At 46.6% G+C, this 19,489-nt stretch overlaps 1 protein-coding gene across 1 annotated transcript; it reads left to right on the top strand.

Annotated features, from left to right (window-relative positions):
• The first annotated feature begins 12,068 nt into the window (after nucleotides 1-12,068).
• Nucleotides 12,069-19,489, top strand: SLC25A29 (solute carrier family 25 member 29). Its single transcript, XM_083840136.1, has 4 exons — nucleotides 12,069-12,253; nucleotides 13,268-13,311; nucleotides 18,058-18,141; nucleotides 18,742-19,489. The coding sequence occupies exons 1-4, from the start codon at nucleotides 12,220-12,222 to the stop codon at nucleotides 19,483-19,485; spliced, it is 906 nt and encodes a 301-aa protein (XP_083696262.1). The 5' UTR covers nucleotides 12,069-12,219; the 3' UTR covers nucleotides 19,486-19,489.

Below are 19,489 nucleotides of genomic sequence, written 5' to 3'. Positions count from 1 at the left end.
GACCCCTTCCCATCAGGGAATGCCTCCCCAGGGAATTTTCCTTGGATGTCCTCCCCACACGGCTGGCCCTAAAGCCCTACCCACAACGCCATAAATGATTACCTACCCATTGTGGATGCACGTATCCAGCAATGCACCCTAGCACACATGAAGCTCACGCCAATGCCATATTGCTTTTTCTTTTTTTTTTCTTTTTTGTGCAAGAGCCCTGCACTGGAGAGCTGCCACGTGTGTTTTGCCCCGAATGAACCTGAAAGTCCTGATGCAGTGAAGAGCTTGCCAAGCCGTGACCTGAATTGTACTTCTCCTGATGAGGTTTCCCCGGGTCAGAGCCAAGGCACTTTGGCAGCAAAGTGAAAAGAAAATTTCACGGCTGCTGCCCCCCTGGGTCGGCTTCACGGAGGAGCTGAGGACTTTCGTCCCCAGTGCTAAGTCTCCCGCACATTTCACAAGACCCTGTTTCTCTCTGAAGTGCATGCTTTGGAAGTGTCAGTGACATATAGCACAGATTACCGTGAGAACTTGGATTTTCCGGGAACCAAAAATTAAAGGATTTTTATCAGTCTTCTGTGATTTCTTATGCATCCTTCCCTGCACACACGCTATGCTTGACAGAATATATTTTATTCTCCAGTGTAATGTCATGCGAGGACAGCAAAACCTTGAAAACAGAAGTAAAATATTACCTAGAGAGAGGGCAACGGAGCTGCTGAAACACACCAGGTTATTCAGTAGCCCTCCCTTGTTACTTCTGGTGACCGTGCTGGAGCTGTTCATGGTGCATCAGCAGTCCGTACATGCCAAGTGTGGGGAAAGGTGCTGCTTCCACTCCTCGTACCAGAGTATTACATCCCTGTGGCCCCCCTCCAGCAGCGGGACAGGGTGTGGGACCTGGCATCTCGGTGACACATGGGGACAAGGACACGGTCCCTGCGGGTGGGCAGCCAGGGAGCCTGCAGCCTGCGGTGCCTGCAGGGAGCAGCGTCCTCAGGACCAGCGGTTAGACAAGGGTGTTGCTTTTCTGGGTGTTGCTTCCAGGCAAAGTGAAGAAACTCACGATGTTCCCACTGTGAAAGTGCCACCATGTGTTCCTCCCATCACATGTCTGGGGGCTTTGTGGGGGGCGAGGATATTTCTCGATACAGCAGTGACTGATGCAACCCCAGCAGGAAAATAGAGACTGGCTGCCTGAAGCATTAGGGCTAATAATTACTTCCCATGAAACAGTGCAAAAGCCAATAAAAAATTCCACCCTCTTCAGCTCTGAAAACTTCTGAGACTGAAAACCAACCAACCAAACAAACAAACAAAACCTTTCCCTTCCAACAGGAAGTTAACCATTTGTATTATTTGTTTACCTTCACTGACACCAATGTTTCGATCAAAACGTTTGCTATGCACAGCACAAAGCAGACTCTAGCTTCAAGCCCTTGGATAACCTTCAGTCATTTTGGCGAGGTGCACCAGAAGCCGCTTTCCACATGCCTGGAACTGCTCTACAATCAGCCGCGGCTCAGAAGAAGGCCGACTGAAAGAGGGACATTTTGGTGCTCGAGACATTTCCCCTCGCCCCGCGAGGCTGCCGCTGAGGGCAGCCGGCTCCGGGAGGACACGAGCACGCAGCTCCGTCACAGACGTTCGCCTTGCGGGCACTTAGCAGAGTAATACAAGCCCTGAGGAATGTCACAGCAGGAAAACGCCTCTGCTACTGTAGTCTCCAGCCCTTCTCCCTGGGTGTGTGGCCATCCACACCCGCTGCCGTCCCCTTCAGCCACGTGTGAGCCACGCAGCCCGGCGGCCATGTGATGGGCACGAGGGCAGAGCCCTCTGCAACTGCAGCCCCACGCAAGGGGTGAAGCATCCGTACACCAGCTAGTACAGAGGAAGTAATTCAGAGTGAAGGAAATCCCACCGGAGACACGAAACCTGTGTCATTGTATACGCTGTCACCTGCTAGCACGCCCCGAACAGCAACTAGCCCACCGCTGCTTGCTTTCCTCTTGAGACGCGATTGCTGGCTGCAGGTAGGAAGGCACCAGCCCCACAGTCCAATGGTGTGGCCAGGGCTCTTCTCGTCCCCACAAGGTTCCTGCGCCGGTGGGTACTGGGGACAGCAGTTCTCCAGCCTGTCCTTGCAGACACCCAGTACAGACCAACACCCCGCTAAGGAGAAAGGTCCTAAGGCAGCGATTCATCCTCCTGTACCAGGAGTGCCCCTAGAGACACAGAGCACTGTCCTTACACGTTGCTGAAGGAGCTTCTTCCTTCATCCCCTCTTCTTCAGGTTTCAGAGATACATCGGCACCCAGATGCCAGCCTTGCGAGAAATACAAATCAGCGTTCAGCCCTCTCAATGCCACGGGTCAACAGACAGCCCCAAAAATCCAGCCCAAAGTGATCTTGAATTCTCAGGGAAATCTTCAAGCTTCTCTTCCAGCAGACCAAATGTGAGTCATTCCTGCCGTCCTTTCATGCAGGGAACACAATGCCTAAGTACTGGCATAGATCACTGCTAATCCAGCCTGCACTAAACATCATGGGCCACATCTGTGCAAAGAGCAAGTGCCTGGTCTCAGCCCTGGCGGTCTTCTCAAAGCACGCCCTAGGAAATCTGATACGTAACACAAACACTTTGATCCTTTACAAGGGATAGGACTCTGCTAGAAATAACTCAAAAGTCTTTCCTTCAGAAGCAAAGTGTTTAGGAGTGATTTGTTCAAAATGGGTGAATTTCACAGGAGATTTTGAAAAAGCAGAGCGTGGAAGGTGCTGTCAGATGACAAGACGGATCTGACAATATGAAGCAATCTGCAAGACATTATGAAATGAAGTGATAGAAAAGTGAGGAAGAGCTTAGTTTCTGCACAGTGCGTGATGGATGAAATACCCTGTTTGCTCACAGGATGAGGCAGCTGCCTGCCCACCCAGACAGGGAACAGCACCACGGCCAAAGCAGCACCCAGGTTAGAGGGCTGCTACAAGTGCATGGGGCAAAGGCAAAGGTGGATAGGGGAGGCTGTAGGTGGGTAAGCAATGGTAAGTGGCATCTTTTAGGTAAGACATAACAGCAGGAGCATCCCCAGACCGCTCCCAGGACATTTCCAGCTCCATCCACCCTGCAAAGTGAAAGAGAAGCCAGTCCTCTCGCCTCTGCAACCACCTGCTAGCTCGTCGATCCAGATCTGCTGAGAAAACGTTCCTGGCTTACTGCATTTTCTCTTCCCCTTGCACTGCCTAGTATCACACTCACATGCATGCCCACCAACTCCTCCCCAGCTCATTTCAGAAAACCCTTGAGTGCGGAGGCTGTTCAAACAGCACGGCCCCGCTACGTCACCGGGCTGTTTGCAAATTGCAGGAGGGGGAAGAGTGACACCAGCACTATGAGCTGCAGGTCCTGGCACTTGGCTTGTGCGCCGGGGGGTGGGAAAGGGGGTGGGACCTCTTGGCTCCAGCTGCGCTTCAGATCAAATTGTCTCATTGTGCTTTATCTCGGGTATTAATGAAAAGCCAACAATGCCAAGGACTCGTACATTTACTGCAGGACTTTTATAGCAAGACAAACAAAACCAGCAAGGAAGCCACTCTGAGCACTGGCCACTGCATCACTTTTAGCCAGATGTAAATGATCGGTGATTTTGCCTCCAGAAAGCTGATAGAAGGATGTAATGTTTCTGCACACATTTCCCAGGGAAGGGAAGATGACGCATTTCCAAGGGAGGTGAAGATGACGATTGCAAGTGATTAAGAAGTGACACAGATTTATTGCGTGACTTTGGGCAAGTCACTCAATCTCTCTATAACTAATCTTCTCATCGGCACAACCAGTGTGCTGTATGTCCACTGCCATGAAGACGCTGCAAGGACGTCAGGCTCTTGTCAGATATCCGCCAGCCGCTATTCAGGAGTAAATCATGGGAAAAGGTGGAAATAACAACATAGGCACCCACCCTTCACAAACTCCCATGGTTCTTGTGGTTGTTTTTAGTGTTGTATAAATCCTCCTCCCAGATCCTAATCTTTATGATAAGGAGGAGGAAAGGTGGCAGTGCACCATCTCAGTCAGCGCCTGTATAGGATTTTATGCCAGCTGGGAGTGATTGCACTTTGGAAGGGCTGTGATGGAGGAAGGGGATGGCAGGACTGTTACTGACTTCCTAATTGCATGCTGAGCCACCTTCCAACTTCTTGCACATTTTCTTCACTTGAAGAGTTGTAGCCAGTGACCTGCCAGCAGGTTTGGGAAGCCAAGAGCTCCCTCCCCCTGCTCCCACGGCAGGGAGGCTCTCCATTTCCCATCTCCTTTTACCCACCTGGCAATAATACACTATTTATTTGTCATGACAATATTAATACACAGTTCTCAAACCTTTCATGAGCAGCAGGAGTCATTCAGTTGTCTGGCTGCAAAACATAGCTGTGGTAGGAGCAGTGACAAGCACCAAGATCCATTGCTGATGTTGTTGCAGTATCTGTGCTCTCTCCAGTGTCTGTGGATTTGCCTTTTCCCCAGTGTGTGGATCCCTACAGAGACCTCAGACCTCTGCTTTTCAGCAGTGAAAAACGTACGGGATGCTGTATTATTTTGACTAGCCCCCAGCCTTTCTTCCTGTCTGAACTACCTGATTTAATACAATTTAATAACCTCAACACTTCCTGGAAATTTGGAAGAACCCCCAGCTCTAGAACTGTAAACCATTATTATTTAGGAGTTTAGCTGCTGAAGTCACATGGGAAAGATTGTTATAAAGATACTTAATTGCCAAAACTGGCACCAATGCGTTCAGAAAAGAGAATGTTTTTTAAATACCAGCATTATTATGAGCTTATGCTAAGACGGGATATATACAAAGGAATTTAAGAAGATTTTTATCTTGCAGGAGCAGAGAACAAGTGAAATTATGCTGAATTAATTATTGCATTCAAGCAAAAATAAAGCACCTCCCTTAAAAATTATGCTGCAAAGCAAGTTTAATGCTGGTGAAGATCCCCATATTGTTGTGAGTGAAGAGTTACTGGTACCCATGCAAGCCTGATCGATACTCACTCAGGGATGTCTGCCATAAATCTTTGCAGCAGAGTAGACAAGCCGAGTAGAAATACCGACCTATTTCATCAGCAAGCGTTCAATTACGTGCCTCAGATATTAATCTGACCTTTTCCATGGGCTTGAGCTGGAGCAAAATCGAAGACTAAGCCAGCAGTTTGCATAGCCTGTTCAGTAACACCGCCGGCATTAGCAAAGAACACTCAGACACCGGGGCTAACAGCGTTAGTCTCTGAATACCACATGAAGTTCACAGCCTCGCTTATCACCCTTTGTTTGCCTTTTCCTTGGCGTCGGTTCAGGAGCTGTATGAGTGCCCATCATGCAGAGCACTTGGGAAGTTTCCACAGAGGTGCATTAGTCATGCTGTTAAGCCTGTTCTTTCAGTTTCTAAGAAATAGGTGCCTTTTGTGTGCGACGAGTGCAATAACAAACATATTCCGTATGGAGCTGGAAGCCCAGCAGGAAGCTGTCTTGAAGACAGGCCAAGAAACGTCTGTCCATACACCTTAGTGGTATTGCCTCACAACATATTCCCACTTTTTTTTTTTTTTTTTGGCTCTCTCTTCTCATGCATTACTGGCTGGTTCATCATACAGTGCATCTACACTGTCAAATAATTTAACATTTTGCTTCTGCCAGAGACCTGGTCTCCCAGAATTGACTTTACATGTGGATACAAAGCATGCCAGAGGATTTCAAGTACACAGTGTTGCAAGTATATTTGTATAGCTGCTGGCAGCGAAAAACCATTTGCCTCACAGAAAGTTTCCTGTAAGAACAGGCTGGCTTAAAAAGACAGACAGGAGGCAGGCAGAAGAACTTCTCCTAGCTCTGCCTCCTCGTCTCCTAGGAATCAAGGACAAATCAGTTTCCTTATCTGTGAAATGGGCACAACTGCACATTTCTACTTCACTGAAACTGCTTGAGCGCTTAGGTTATATTGTTTGTAAATCCAGACTGGAAAATGTTATAAAGATGCCAGCTACTGAGTTTTCTCTTCTTTTTCTGAGTGATTTCTCAACAGGCTTTGGTTTTGCTCACTATCAGCAGTAACAAGTGTATTTGCTGAGAGCCTTGCTAATACACAGGGGAAGCGATGGGTAAAGCTACTCAGCTGACGGTTACTAATTCAGGTAACGGGGCTCAGCTCACACCCGCTTATCTCAGTGTGCCTCTCCGTGGTGGCTGGCATCTTAAAACTGTGCTGCCAAATACCTTAGCGCTTGCTGGAGCCCTGCTCTCCATATCTCTGACCGCATGCAGATGCAAAGTGTCCCATGCTTTCTCCAGGAGAGGCCAGAAGCAAACAAACTCGTTCCACCTGCAGCAAACAAAGAACATAGTCCTCGTTACATCTCAGGTGCTTTGGACCCAACTCCTTCCCCAAGTATACATGCAAAAATAATTACCATGTCTTGGAAAGCTATCATAGCACCAGCACAGGCCTGAGAACACAGGTGGGACCTATGAAGAGAGAAGAAAAAACCCAGCATGAGGGGCAGAGGAAGGTGTTTGTGTGTGGATACCTGCCCTTGTTAGCTGCCTTGCTGGCTGCTTAAAAAAAAAAAAAAAGGACAAAAGGGGAAAAGCTGTGGCAGTTTATTTCCCAGAACTCAATGTATACCTTCATGTTTGAAATTAAAGGTAATGCTGAGGAAAGGACACTGGACTAATGTCTGTGGGCAGCTTTTTCCTGTTTTGTGGCCTGTTCTTTTCTCACCTGCTCCCAGGGAAGCACCAGGGGGATGGCTATGGACTGACATTTTAAACAAGGGGCAAGACAGCTGGCTACGAGCAGGGTTGGATTCTTCCTCAGGATGACCAGATGCTGACCATTTTAGCGCAAGTTCCACTTCTTCCCCCTGCCTTTCCCACAGACAGGTACATTGGAAGCCAACTCCCCGAACTAAACACACCATGCACACTTCGCAGAGGCTGAGACAAGGAACAGGAGGCATGTGTCAGACCTTGGCCCCTGCTGCTTGGAGCTGCGAGGGTCCTGCTTTCCAGAGGGTACGTATGCCCAGTAATAATAAACGTGCTTCCACTTCACTGGGATAAAGCATGGAAAGTTGGAGCTATACCAAACTTTTCAGGGCAGTTCACAGCTCACAGCACACCAAGATTTGGTGTATCACACCAAGTCTCTGCCCCTCTGGAGCTCAGCACCTCTGGGGCTGAGGGGTCTTGTGGCCTGGGATCCCAAGCAGGACATCTGGGGGCATCTCCAAGACCCTGCCCATCAGCAGGTCTGTGAGCAAAGCATCTGTTTCATCAGCACTTGACTCTTGTACAAATGGATCGGTTGCAGCTCATGCTTTTAAATACCTGTCTTATCAAGGGATTTTATCAGGCCAGGAAATTTCAACATTTGATATACAGTACCTTTGAAGCCAGTGGGATACTAACATCAGAGAAGACCCTAAAGCCATCCAAGGTCATAAAGTTAATGGATAATAAAGACGTTTGGTCCACTACAAATAACACCATAGCTGCTCTGTCTTCAAAAGCAGCTGCTTCCTGAGGATTTGGAGTATCCTAATGACCTGAGTCAGTAACATAACACTGAGTGGTGCAATGAACGCAACAGCGTTTAGGAAAATGAAGAGAATGGACATGAATCCACACAAGCTCAGTGACTTTACATGGAAAAGAACATTTTTCAGACACTGGGTGTTTCCACAGAGTACCTCAGCTTCTAATGTTTTCTTTCATACTTAACATTGCATCCCAGTCTTTCTCTTATTTCACTGTTTTGGTTTATTTGTTGTTGCTTTAAATGGTCAGCCACTTGGTGAAGCACTAGCTGAACTTTGAGCCTGGTTATGTTGGAATTGTAGACTTTGAAAAATGAAAGATTTTCCTTGCAAGCAGTTTGCTCGTGTAGATGCAACACTCACATGGCTGCGTGCTCATGGCCACCCACCCAGGTTCACGTCATAAGCAGGGTAAAGAGAGATGCTGCCTCTGACAGCCTCTGAAGCTTGATTCATGGAGCCAAAGTAGGTGTTAGAAAGGAGAAGCGCAGCCCCAGCCCCAGCTCAAAATAAAGAGAGAACTGGATGAGTTGCTCTGGATGATGTGATGAGCACTGAAGTTGTGATGAGGCAGTGATGCTTTAGCTTAGGAAAAAAAAAAAAAAAGGAAAAAAAAAAAGGCCAAGGGCAAAGGGATGTATGAAAGGAAATTCTTCTGCCAGCCAGTCCCAGAGCTGCCCAAGCCCCAGTGAAACTCTGGGGAGCAAAAAGGAGACCCCCCCAGTCCCACCACTCTCCATATTATAGTGGGAGATGTCTGCTGGGACACTGGCAGTTGTTGTTGCCAAACTTACAAACAAGATTTCAAGATTTTAAAACATCTGAGTCAACACTGTGTACTTTATTGCACACTATTGCCACCAGGATTTTTACAAGCTTATCATAACCTCACATTTCTGTGCCGTTCCTAACTCTCTCTGCTTTTGCCCTTTCTCTTTGTGTTTCATTTACCCGCAGCATTAGTCCCGTGCTGGTGCTTCTTTTTTCTCCTCCTCTCCAAATCTCTTCCTCTCCCTACTCTCCCACTTCCCATTTCCAGGTGTCCATGGGGGCTTACCTTCTCCCAGATCTTGCCTGGGTGCCATCAAGGTTAAAAAGAAGCCGACAGCGATGCTTCTTGCGTGAGAACCAAGTGAAAACTGTGTTCCTGCCTTGCCCTCCAGCGTCAGCCACAAGGCCTCTTACACCCGCACGGCCACAGTTCAGACCGAAAAGGCAATGGGACAAAGGGAACAGGGTCTTTAAAGGATGACATTAAATTATAACTAATCTTTTCTCTCAGGCTGTGCGAGCTGGTAGGCCCTCTCTTTGGTGAGTTCACATTTCACTGTCCATCGAGGTTGCCTAATCCTCCCCAACAAGAAATCAGGGAAAGCACAAGCCTTCCTCACCCCAGCTCGCCAGGGATCCGTGCTTGGCTCTGCCTCAGCAGAATGAAAGGAAGACGGCCACAGCCGAGCCGGGTCCACGGAGCCTGAAGGGCACAAGAGCTCCCACCAACGCCTGAGTCACGCCGTGAGCCAGAGGCGTCACACATCAGCGGGGCGGGTGCAGGACCAGACACAGCTGCTGAGCTGCCTAGAAAAACTGCGTGGGTGAAAAGAGCCATATGGGTTTGTATGAGTATCAGTAAGCTCTCTTCTGCGAAACTGTATCTTTACTGCATGCAAAAGGCCCTGGATCAGTAGGCAAAACGTCTGGCCTAAGTAATAGTGACAAATGGTGAGAGCTACATGACTTCCTCCCTTTTATCACAGAGCTCCTACGGGAGTCACACACAAATACAAGCACCTACACGGGCTCACAGCTGTTGTCCTCCCCGCAGGGAAGCTCAACAAACTCACTTTATCCATAAACTTTGCCTCACGAATGTAACTCAAACTGGAAAAAAAAATCCAAGGAAGAAAAAATGAAGAAAAGGAAACCCACTGTGGGATTAAGTCCATGTTCATTACCTGGTCAACCAACTCCTGAGGTCTCAAACTTTTTACCAATGAGCCCTCGATGTTCTCTGTGCTAACTTATAGAGTGCCCCCACCCTCTGCAACTTGACGTCCGTGCCTGCCGTAGTGGGGTTCAGTAGCATTAAACGAAGCTTATTACAAACAGCTTGAGCATGCAGGGACAAGACAGACCTTCGCAGATTACAGCAGCCTGGGAGGGGCTGCACAAACACCGACAGCAAGGTCAGAAACCCAGTGATCTTGACGAACTGGAAAAACCATCTGGAAAAAGCGATTTAGCACGGACAGCTGGGAATAACTGGGTAGATGGGAATTCTGCAAGTACAAAATCATTGTACACAGCTGGACTGAAAAGGGGCTGGGCATATAATGGATCACTGGCTGCCCGCAATTCAACAATATTGTGTGGAGAGGAGAGGAGAGGAGAGGAGAGGAGAGGAGAGGAGAGGAGAGGAGAGGAGAGGAGAGGAGAGGAGAGGAGAGGAGAGGAGAGGAGAGGAGAGGAGAGGAGAGGAGAGGAGAGGAGAGGAGAGGAGAGGAGAGGAGAGGAGAGGAGAGGAGAGGAGAGGAGAGGAGATGTATGTTATTCAGATGTATGAACAAGAGAGTTGTCTGCAGATACCCAAGGGAATTGCCCATTATTCATTCAGTTCAAGGAAATCCAAATCAACTGAAGAAGAGGAGGCTAACAAGAATCAGAGATCAAAAAATAATGATCACTATAATACAGAGAAGAAAAGACTAAGATTTGAAACTGTCTTCAGATAACCTAGAAAGTGTCTGCAAAGAGAGAGGAAATAAATTGTTTCCCCTGCCCACTGTGGGCGAACATTACAATTACGAAACACTTCTGGTGGAGAGGGTAATTCCTGCGAGGCAGATTGCCTGGGAGATCAGAGGATTTGAATAACAGATTAAAAACGCTTAGATAAGGCATGTGTTAGGCCAAGCTGATCCTTCCAAGGCTTGAGCTAAAAGACAGATGCATATAAAGGAAAAAGTCTAAGTTTACAGGACTGCCCGGGGCTTCCTGTCTGGTTTCAAGCACTGGTTTCATGTGTATGGGCTCAGCAAGGCCTCAGCTCCCCGTCAGGGTGTAGAACGGTGCGAGACACAGCAGGGCTGGGGAGCTCCCAAAGCCACTCGAGATGCAACCAGCGGGCAGGGCCAGCCTGCTTACCGGCTCTCTGGCACCAGCTGCTCAGCCCCAGGTGGGACAGGTAAGGGAATCCATCGGGGAATCCAAAGTGCCTGGGTGTTTGATTTGATTCAACAGCGTCTAGAGAAGAGAAGGAACCCAGCTGAGTGTCCTGAAGATTTGAAGAAGACATAGAAAAGGTCTGGGATTCACCAAATGGTTTGCGTGTCCATCTTATCTGCCTATGAGCTGCTAAATCTGCGACTGGTTCTTAGGAGTTGTTCTGTACTGGTAGGTTCAGACCTAGTCAGCAGCATCCTCATCTTGTTTTTTTTCCTCTTTTTTTTTTTTTCCTCTTTTTTTCCCCTTGTTTTCTTTGCACAGAAGGTAAAAGTTGGTTTCGTTACTATAAGGTATTCCACTGCAAGTGTTTTTTGGCATTGCAGTGAGCTGCTACACCTGAAAAAAAGAAAACTATACAATGGAAACAAAAGGGAAAAAAAAAAAAAGAAAGAAAAAGCTCTCTTCATTCTGCTTCTGGAACTTTTTCGCTAAAAGCTGACTTTGCAGCCTGAAGAGCTCATGTTACTCTAAACAGAGCTCGAATATTCCCCTCATTGTTCTAGGCCGCTGGTATTGCCCTTTCTCAGCCCATTGCCTGCAGAAATACCGAGCGGCTCCAAGGGAGCTCCCTGCTGGGGCTGTCAGCAGTTCGCTCTTCCCCGGGGGAGCCTCTGGCATCGGGGCACCTCGACCCAGGGCAAGGTTTGTCAGCGGGAAAGCTGAGTTAATGCACAAATGGGAGAAGACTGAGGGAGGGGGGCATCAGAGAAACATTAGGATTGAAAGAGCTCCAAGATCATCGGTTGCCCTACTACCAATGTCACCCGCTAAAACGTGTCTCAAAGCACCAGGTCCAGCCTTTCCTTGAGCACCCCCAGGGACGGTGACCCCACCACCTCCCTGGGCAACCCGTCCCGACGCCCGACTGCTCTTTTTTTTGGGAAGACACGTCTCCCCAAAAACCTCTTTGAGCCCAGGCATCTCAGGGTGTGTAGCACCGGGGCCGAGATGCTCTGCGGGGAGGATGCTCCCCAGCCTCCCGTTTTGATTTCTCCCCTAACCTCGGGTCCGGAGAACGTTAAATCCTCCAGATTCGGAGGGGATGAGCTTGGGGGCGAGGGGAGGGGAGGGAAGGGGGGGGGGGGACCCGCGGAAGGGCGCTGAGCGCCCTTCCGCGGGTCCCCCCCCCCCCTTCCCTCCCCTCCCCTCCCCTCGCCCCATCCCTGTCCCGCCCTTTGCCCGGAGCCTCCCCAGCCCGGCCTCCAGTGGCTGAGGACGGCGGGGGGGAGTTGTCCTCCTGCCCGCCCCCTCGGAGGCGAGGCCCCGGCGCTAGAAAGAGCGGGCGGCGCGGCGGGCGGCGGCAGTGCGCGGAGCGGCAGCGCGCAAGGGCCGGGCCCCGCCGGGGAGGGGGGGGGGGGGAAGGAAAAAAAAAAAATATATATATATATTTATAGGAGTGTGCTGAGCATGGCTCTGGATTTCCTCGCGGGATGCGTCGGCGGTGAGGCTAAAAATAATAATAATATAAAAAAAAATTATATAGGTATAAAATTAAGGATGGGGGGGAAAAGATAAAAGGGGGGGGGGTGTTTTGAGAGCTGGGAGGGGGGAAATGATAAATGTTTTGCCCCTCGCCAAGCCGGGTTTGGGCACGGGGAGGAAGGGGAAGAAGCGCCGGTGGCTTCCTGGAGCGGGGGGGGGGGCTCCGGGAGCTGCCCCCCCGCGGGCGGTGGTGGAGGGGAGGATGGTGGAGGGATGGCGGGGCTCACCCTCCTCGTCCCCCTGCTTGTGGCCTCCGCTCCTTTCCCCCCTTCTATTTTTAGCGGCTGGGAAATCGCGTGCTGGAGGGAGCCACGCACCGGGCTTGCTCGGTTAGCTGCGGTCGCGGTGCTCCCCTGGCACAGGGATTTTTTTTTTTTTTTGCCTGCTCAGCGCAGAGCTCCCTGTGGCCTCCCTGCCGGCGGTCAGAAGCGGGTTGGACTTCTGGTTTGGGCTCACAGCAGCGTGGAGCCAGCAGAGCCCGTGCTTTATCCGGTAGCTGCGTTACCCTGGCCGATAAGGCCTGCACGTACCTTCCAAAAATTCCTTCGGTGCTATAGGAAGGCAAAGGTGGTCCTTCTGCAGGTGCCACTGGCCCATCTGTAAAGGCACCGGGCAGAGAGCTGGCTATTTCTTCCTTTAGATGTGCTTCCAGGCTTTCTGTGCTTCTGCAGAGCAGGGCGTTGATTAAATCTCTCTAGAGGCAATTTGCAATTGCTGCCCCCCGCGCTTGCCTTAGGCTGGGGCCAGGACTCGCTGCCGAGCATCCCGTGTGACGTGGCGCTCCCCGTAGCCGCACAGCTCGGTCCCTGCCTGGAGCTCCCAAGCTCGCCAGAAGCATAAAGGCGTCTGGTACTGGCTTCAGGGACCACACCGTGGGTCTCCTGCCTCCCGGCCTGCCCGCCACGCCGCGTGCCGCGATCCCAGCAGGGAGCTGGGACTGCTGGTCACAACCACGCCGTCTGCTTTGTTTCAGGTGCTGCCGGAGTGCTTGTCGGACACCCCTTCGACACCGTCAAGGTGGGTTGATGACGAAATATTTTTGTCTCTAAGTAGAAAACTTGATGTCTTTCCAAGGAGCCGGGGAGGAAAAAAAAAAAATCCCCAGATGTTGTAGCAGCATAAATCTGTGATTGAAAGCTTGGAGCAAGCCTCTCGAGCTATGGTTCATAGACTTGTAGCCTCCAGCCCTTCAGAAGCGAGCAGATCCCTGTATGTATGATTCAGCCCTGTAACATGACCAAACGTTGGCCCAAACCACAAGATCGTCAGTGCAGTAACATCATGGCATTCAAAAACAGGATCTTACATTTAACTTCATTTTATTCAAAGCTTGCTTTACTGCAGCCCTTCACCACTAACTGCTAGAACTGCCTCTACCCGCACTTGTAACCCAAACCTACTTTGTCACTAGATGGAAAGCTTTGTTTTGTTTCCCCCCCAAGCTCTGCTGCTTACTCCTCAGGTGTTAATTTGCTACGCTAGCCAATGGGTGTAAGTGGGCAAAAACCCACAGCATGATGCTTGTCTGGGGCCTTTTTCTTCCCTTTAGGTATTACATATGTATCTCTGAGGTGTTGTTGTATACATACTCTATAACTTTCCAAGTTAAAATCAATTTTCTGTTAACTGTATGCATTATGCATACTAAGGGTAGCTAAGACCTGTTCAAAGATACAATTTTTGGAGGATTTAAAACCTCCTGAGGCCCTTCAGCCAGGACTCCCAGGGACCCAAGCCCGTTTTTCAGAGCAGGATGATGACCAAAGTCACTTTTTGGCAGCCTTATCTGAAGTCTCTCACTGGAAGAATAGACCAAGGGATGCCAGTATGCTCACTGCTAAGCTAACACAGCAGATCACTTGACTGCAGCACACAGCATGCCACCCGCCGTGGCTATATTTGGAACGCCTCTACCTTACTGAATTTAGCTATGCAAAGGGCTGATAGTATTACAGGGGTCATCACCACGTTACATATCCTAGCCACGCGGGGGAATCGATGCAGAACAGATTTTACTAGCAAGTGGATTTTAGTCCTTGCCAGTCAAGTGCAAGCTGGTCAAATAGTTAAAGACTGTATGTATGTTTCTGAGAATATAAAAAAATGACTGTTAAGTAATTGGGTATTTAGAGTAAATATTTTCAGGAATGGTATTATCCAGACTTGCACACTTTTTTCTGGTGGTACAGGGACAGCTGTCTCCTCTCCCCCCATCCTGCCCAGTTTTACATGCTTAACTTTTGGTGATGGGTCACTTCACTGAAGCCAGCAAAACTGCTAAAATTTTATGCTCAAGCTAAAGTTAAGCATGTGTGGGGTTCTTTGTTTGTTTTTAAAGTGGAACAGTTTATAGTGCATGAAACTAAACATTTAAATGTCTGCAAAACTGGGGCTCCCATGCTAGTTCTGGCAGATGTATTAATGCAAAATTGATGTGTTGGCTTAAGGCAAAGCATCTTGCTGTACAGTAGAGCAAAGCAGTTTGTTTCCAGATGACTTTAACCCTTTTTATGAAATCCAGTGTGGAACACTGCTTTCATACCACTAGAAAGGATAAAGTTATCTACCCCTTGTTAGTGAAAACACTAATGTTTGTGTTGTTAGCTGGCGTAGTCACCCCCTATGTGGGAAAACTAACCATATAACCATTCTTTAGAAAAAAAGGAAAGAAAAAATGCATATCTTGTTGTACATGTATATGTGTTAAGAATTAACTCTCTTTATAGTACTGCAGTGTTTAAAGGGCTAGTTGGACATCACCTTAGACTTTAAGGTTTTAATATAACTGAACAGTGGGAAAGCTGCTTAGATAAGCCAGAACTTTACTTCCACCCTGACTTTTAAGCTTTTTTTTTTTTTTTTGCCAGTGATCATGTTGCACAAGGGGGAGGGGGCTGGTGGGACACGCAGGGAGAGCTGGAGCCTGCAGGTCAGGCTGAGAAACCCGCCAGCGAGCTGATCTCAGAGCTGGCAAACTTCTTATCCCTGGTTTGTTGATGTGATGTATAAAATTGCTTTTTTGCTTTTAACTGCCTTTACTTTCTGAGCTAGGGGCTGTCTTCATTAACAGCAAAAGTGTTACTTTGTTGTAGATGAGAGATAAGCCTCATCACGGGAGAGTTACCTAGTAAGTATAGCCCAGGTGAACACTTCTGTTTCTCTCAGTCTTAATTTATTCCAAAATGTAATAGTTCAAATAAAGCTCTGAAAGACTTATGAAGCTTTTTTTTTCCTTTTTAGTTTTAAACTGATTTGTCCCTCTTCTACAACTATGACATGGAGGGAGCGGGGTTTAAATATCCCTTTAAAAATGAAAATAAAATGTAAAGTCTTATTCTGAACCCTCTTTCTGGTATGCATTTCTCACTATATGCACTTCCACACACAGTGGCTGTAAAACTGAATCTCAGGCAAACTGTTGTTGAGGTCTTATCCACAACATGTCCTTGGAAGAAACTTTCATTGCTCAAACAACTCTATTTCACACGTTATTAACTGTTTGGACTGTTAGAAGGGGTTTTTTGTTTGTTTGTTTAGTCTTGAGTACCTCTGTGCAAGTTTTTAGCAATGTGAAATTACAATATGTTACTGTTGTACTTAAACCCTCAGTAACAGTGGTTTCAAATAAGACAGAAACAAAATGAAAAGACACAATGATTATTGGCCAATTAATAGAATAGACAGTTAACCTTTGGAATTGATTCATCCCTCCTATATGTATACTCACTAAATTACAACTTGTTGAAGTTAGTATTAAAACACAATAAAGTTTCATACACGTTCATTGTCTCATCTGGCAGTTTGTAACTACGGTGCCAGTTTGCACCCTAATGTGATCATTACTGTTTAAAGCAAAGAGCTGCTTTTCATTCTTAGGCCTGATGTGTCAGTACTCAACTTTCTGAATATTTAATCCCACAACAACACTTCAATTGGTCAATATTTCACATATAATTTAGATAAAAATAGTAGAAGCTCTATGCCAATAGGAAACTCAACCTATATACAGAATATCTATATCTAGAATATCTATATCTATCTAGAACATCTATAATAATTCTAAACTGCTAAAGATAACTGCACACAAAATTAAAAGGTTCCTAAGCTGTAATTATTCCAAAGCTTATACATTTGAAAGTCCCCTGATTTCACAGCTGGGGTTTGAAATAATAGCAATAAAACCATAAATGGAGTAAGACCTACATTTTGTGCAGTTCTGACTTGTTAAGGTGTATGACTTTGCTTATGGGTCTGCTTCTTGAGCAGTTTTAAAAAAACCCACTACATCTTCCCCCCCGACTTTGAATAAGAAAATGATTTATTTTCTTTGAATTCTACTCTAAGCCTACTCTCAATTCTAAGATGTTTTAAAACCCTTTTTCATCTTGGAAGACTCAAGGTGATCTCTGAGTATGGCTAATGTACACTAATATGCATGCTAAAAAGACACTAAAAACTAAAGTTTAGATTTACAAAACATGAAACGACATATTGTAGTAATGTCAAAAATACTGACACTATTTTTTTTTCCCTTGAAGAAAACTAACCTTAATAGGGACTTCTGATAAACCAAGTCCCCAGATTGTTTCTAGACCCACATCATCTTATTTCATTGTGGTGGTGTTGGTGCTGTTATTACTTTAGGCAAACAGGGATAAAAAAGAATTTAAAGTCAGGAATTCCTCACAGAGACCTAATAATCCCTTCTTTTGTTCAAAATAAGAGTCTTGAACTTTTTTTGCCCTGGAGTTGCAGCAGCAGTAAACGGTTGATAAGCATCTTCTCAGGAATATTGCAGCCCTCCAAGCTGGAGATGAAAGGCAGATGTCTAACTTCACCACTCCAGCGAAACCAACTTACTGAGTTTACTGCAGTGCAGGGTTTTGGATGAACTAAGTAGCTTTGAGCCTTTTTGTTTGTTGAAGTGTGCTTAAGGCAAATTAGCAGGAAAACCTGAATTGGACTTTCACATTAAAGGTTAAAAAAACACCTAGAAAATGTGACTGTCTCCTAATGTCATCAGAAACAGTAGCATCATCTGTCCAGCAGGCCATGCCATGTCACTTTTTGGAAAAGTTAACTTATTACAAACATTAAAGGTTTGAAACAGCCACACCCTCAGAAATTGTTTGCTTTCAGCAAGTTAAAAAGACTAAGATTTAAAGGGAGGAGTGGCTTTTTATACCTTTCCTTAAGCAACTGTAAGTTACCTTAAGTCTCTTCCCCTCTAACCTCTGAAAAAAAAATCTGATCTCAGTGAAGGGTCCCAAGTCCAGTAGCCAGAAACACTAGATGTGTTGTTGTTGAAAGTTTCCAACCTTTTAAATTATCCCTATTTCATGCTTGACTTGTAAATACTTTCTTATAAAATGCTATCAGGTTTGTACAGATACTACTTAGTGTGGACAGAAATATTCTTGGCAGCTGAAGGAAGCACTTGTTGTAGTCACTATGGGAAAATTATCTGAAATTCTAGAAAACAGTATACCCTGTTGTATTTCCACATACTGGTTTTCTAATTTTCACAAGAAGTTAATAACCCTTCTCCCTTCACTTTTTTTTGCCTCCCCCCCCCAAAAAAAAATAATTCTAAACACTTCCAGAATGTTTTTAAATGATTTTGCCACATATGGCATTCCAGTGTCCAGCCTTTGCTCTTGCATATACATTTCTATAGCAAATCTCCATATACGTACAAGTCACTAGCTTACCAGTTATGCTGCTCTTGCCATATACATCAGTATCTCATACAACTTTTTATAGGTTCGACTACAAGTTCAAAATATAGAGAAACCTCTCTACCGTGGGACCTTCCATTGCTTTCAGTCCATCATAAAGCAAGAATCTGTAAGTATAAAATGAATGCTTTGTGTATTTTGAAGCTTCGTATGTATTTTGTATATGGGAGGGAAGGCTGCTCAAAAAAACTACAAATATCATAGATCAAGAGAAGAGCATACTCTGAACCTCACATGACCACAATGCAGGTACTTTAGTCTTAGCACATAAATTTTTCATCAGCATTTTCAGGCTTGGTAACTTATGTTTAGAAGTTTGCCAGAATCTTCCTGAAGAAGATCACTAAGTTGGAAGTTGAAATTTAACTTTACCGTAAAAAAAGTTAACTTTTAAGTAACTATATACGTGAATAGCTAATTTCCTGAGAATGCAAGCAATAAGAGAATAAAATGGTGTGGGCTTTTTTTTTTTTTTTGAGGCTTTAAGACCATAACTAAAAGGTTGACTTTGACATTTGTACCACTAAAAAACGTGTAGTTGTTTGTGTCCTAGGCAGCGATGTACAAAGCAAGATTGGACTGATCTTCTGGCCACTGTTAGGAAGTTAGAGCACAAGTAAGAGCCAGAAAGGACATTTTCTGCACGGTTTTAGGAGGCTGTCAACACTACTGTTAAAAAGTATTTTTTTTCCCTTCCTTCTTCCATCAGGCTTTTGGACTCTATAAAGGTATTGGGTCACCAATGATGGGACTTACCTTCATTAACGCCCTTGTGTTCGGTGTACAAGGAAATACACTTCGTGCCCTTGGCAAAGACACTCCTCTGAACCAATTCCTCGCGGGGTCAGCAGCAGGGGCTATTCAGTGCATCATCTGCTGCCCCATGGAGTTGGCGAAGACAAGAATGCAGCTACAAGGAACAGGTGAATACAAACTAAAAATGAAGAACTATAAAAATTCTCTGGATTGTTTGATCAAAATCTATCGAAAGGAAGGGCTGAGGGGCATCAACAGGGGCATGGTCTCCACGTTAATAAGAGAGACTCCGAGCTTTGGCTTTTACTTCTTGACCTATGACTGCATGACCAGGTATTTAGGCTGTGAAGCTGAAGACAGTTACGTTATTCCCAAACTGCTGTTTTCCGGAGGGATGTCAGGAATCGTGTCCTGGCTCTCCACCTACCCAGTGGATGTGATCAAGTCCCGGCTCCAGGCGGATGGCGTCGGGGGCGTTACACAGTACAACGGGATCCTAGACTGTGTCAGGAAGAGCTACCACGAGGAAGGCTGGAGGGTCTTCACAAGAGGCCTTACTTCTACACTTCTCCGTGCTTTTCCTGTCAATGCAGCTACTTTTGCTACTGTCACTGTGTTCCTAATGTACATGAGGTCGGAAGATGACCTTCGTGAATGCGAACCGGGTCCGGTAATCCAGCAGCCTTCCAGTTTGTGAGCAC

The sequence above is a fragment of the Anser anser genome (genome assembly GCF_964211835.1).
Source record: "Anser anser genome assembly, chromosome: 5".
Lineage (NCBI taxonomy): Eukaryota > Metazoa > Chordata > Aves > Anseriformes > Anatidae > Anser > Anser anser.
Note: the sequence above shows the minus strand (reverse complement) of the source record. Positions and strands in the feature narration are given on the sequence as shown.